This window comes from Pterocles gutturalis, unplaced genomic scaffold (genome assembly GCF_000699245.1).
Source record: "Pterocles gutturalis isolate BGI_N339 unplaced genomic scaffold, ASM69924v1 scaffold51616, whole genome shotgun sequence".
NCBI lineage: Eukaryota > Metazoa > Chordata > Aves > Pterocliformes > Pteroclidae > Pterocles > Pterocles gutturalis.
Genome location: NW_010099728.1, coordinates 1 through 2,895, shown reverse-complemented (window position 1 = coordinate 2,895; position 2,895 = coordinate 1). Strand labels below are relative to the sequence as shown.

The following is a 2,895-nucleotide window of genomic DNA, read 5'->3' as shown; positions in this document are numbered from 1 at the left end:
CAAACTCATTGGGAAGGAAGCAGCTCGCACATACATTTTACAGTCTTGGTCAACTTGTCACCTCTGAAAACAGCTCTATCCTGAGGCTTCCTCTGGGATATCAGTCAAGTGAACTCCCAGTTCCACATCTTGTCTTATTTGTAATAGTAAAACATGATCAGAACTAGTAAAACCACAAAAGACAACTTCACTTCAAAACAGAATGGTAACTTCTGCAGCTTAATCTGTATTTTACATATTTGATTGCAAGTGCATGACAAGTACCCATTTTGGCCAGAACTTGCAGTTTTATGCTTGCCCTCTTTTTAACATTTAAATGCACATCCACATCAATCTACTGAATAACTCAGGAGTAGATACCTTCCATGAAAATACCGCATGAAAGGATGCCGCAGATACAATCATCTTACTTTAGTCTCTGTTTTGCTTAAAGCACTGATGAACCCTGATTTCCCATGGCTGGGTCTCTTCATGAGGACTTCAGTATCCCTTCCTTCCTCTGAATCTTGCCCTGGTATCCAACTGAAAATTGAAGTCAATATATTAAAATCATACACTTTGCAAAAGAAATACTTAAGAGTGCTTGTGCTATCTTGGCATTTTGTGACATCAGAAGAAAGCAGAGAATAAAGCAGAAGTCACTGTAAAGAAAATTAGTGATGTAGCCAACAAGCCATAGGGTTCACCCAATGAAACAGACATTGTATCATCTTAAATCTCACACAAAATCTAAATTATGTGAAATAAACAGCAGAACCACACAAATGACAAAAAAGCACAGCGGGATGGCAAAGAACACATGAAAACAACGTAGTGTAGATCTGCTTAGATGTGTTTTTCCAAAGTTAACTGACAAGCTGAAGGAGGAAAATTCAGATTGGGTTGAAGTGGGAGTCACTGCAAATGTCAGTGAGGACAGCAATAACTTAAATATGAGAGTCTGAAAAAAAAATTATCAGTAAAAATTGAAATAATATTCAGCTTGTAAAACCTCTAAGTTTCTTCTTGGCAGTGAAAAAAAAAGCATTTAAAGGAAGTAGTTACAGGGCAGCACTTAGTGAACCTAAATTGCAAATTCTTTCCCAGAGCAGCAGACAAATATACTTTGATCTAGGGAGAATTCTTCTGAATTCAGTCTATCTTGAAGATGGCAGTTACAGATTGCAATACAGTCACGTTCAGATATTAGACTGTGTACATATCTTTTACCTCCCTCAACTAATCCTCTTTCAGAATTCAGAACTGCAGCAACATTTGTAAAGAGCTAAACTGCAAGATGGCATGGCTTGTCCAATAACCAAGAAGCTTCCACTTTAAACCTTGTTCTTACTTTAATATCTGAAGTGTACTAAAGTTTAATCTTCTGATAGAGATTATATTTCCTTACAAAGAAAACAGCATCTGGGCAAAACCCCTAATGATTTCAGCGTATTGTAAATTATACTGCATTTAGTGTCTAACTTGTTTTTAAATACTCTTTAAGCCTCATTGTTATACCAAGTAACAACTTTAGCAGAGTGCAATTACTGGAATTTATGGAGGTAACAGGACAAGAAAAATTTAATTCTTCAGTCTTAGAATTTGGAGCAGTTAAATACAATCATAAGAGCCAAGCCTCTTCCTGCATTAAACTTGAGTTTCATCAGGCTCCCTTAACGATCTACAGACAGAAATGCAGGCCCATCATCTGGAGATACATATATTGTTACTGTAACATCAAATAGGTATTTCAAGCGTTAAATACACAGCATTTTTTCCTGTCCACAGAAATGATAGTGTCACTTCACGAATTAACGCAGTGCATATAGGAGAGGTCCAAAATGCTGCTATGACTTCAGCAAAATACAGAATGGAAAAAAAAATTTAGGTACAGTTTCAGCTGTATATTCCTCATTATGTATCACATTGGCTAAAAATAAAGAGAAGCCCGGTACCACTCATGCTTAGAAAGTTATGATAACATCGTTACCACATCTTAACTATTTTCTAAGTGTTATGGAAACACAAGCAAGATGTTTCCGGACAAGGAACTCCTATCAAAATAGGGGAAACTTTATCTAATTACATTTTTAAAACTGACTTCTCACTATAATACTTAATAGCTTGCTATATGAAAAATAAACCCCAAGAAAATTAATGATAGCATAACCTAAATGCAAGAGCCTGCTTCAACACTGAAAGTCTCTTTCAATAGGACATACTTCTCACTTAAACGTTCTCTATATACATCTCTTCCAATGACCTCAGAGACAAAAGTTAGTTTGTCAATATCTTAACTTACAATTACCTGGTCTACTAAGATTGTTAAAACTAAACCTTTACTAAAAACAATAATAAGAACACCTACCTTATTTACCTGTCACGTTCTAAGCCTTATTAAAATTAAATATGATTTTTTTCCATCTTTTTGATACTCTATAACTTTGTTCTTCTTCATGAGAACAGTGTACAGTATCCATATTTTAAATGGAATTCAAAGGCAAGACCTGTTCTGCCTCACGACACCAGTTTTACTGAAATAGTTTTCTTCAGAGAACAGGGAAAAGGCCAGAAAGCATCCAGATCGCCAGGAGAAAACACACCACACACACTTACCATTGATCTTTTGCATGCAAAAAATGTCATTTGCAAACTCCTACAGTGTCCTTCCCTCAAGCATTGTTTAGGGCTTTTGTTTTCCTGTTTGATGAAAAATAAAAGGATTAAAAACTTAATGGATTTCTGCACCTTGTCAAAGAGACATCAAAATACTTCAGACAATGTTTACTCGGAATTTTGCTATGGTGTAGTGATTTGTGCTTTCTTTTCAAGTTACCATTTCTTAACCTGCTTAAAACACGAATTAACAGGCTTGAAAGGGACAAAATAACAGCTTTTCGCCCCCGAGGGCTCGTT

At 35.8% G+C, this 2,895-nt stretch overlaps 1 protein-coding gene across 1 annotated transcript; it reads right to left on the bottom strand.

Moving 5' to 3' along the window:
• Window positions 1-207: 207 nt before the first annotated feature.
• On the bottom strand, window positions 208-2,679 carry LOC104464334 (cytochrome c oxidase assembly factor 5; the record flags this gene model as incomplete). The annotated part of the gene is made up of 2 exons (XM_010077009.1): window positions 208-522; window positions 2,596-2,679. Coding segments are annotated over 2 exons (126 nt in total), but the record flags the coding sequence as incomplete, so codon positions are not given.
• Window positions 2,680-2,895: the final 216 nt, after the last annotated feature.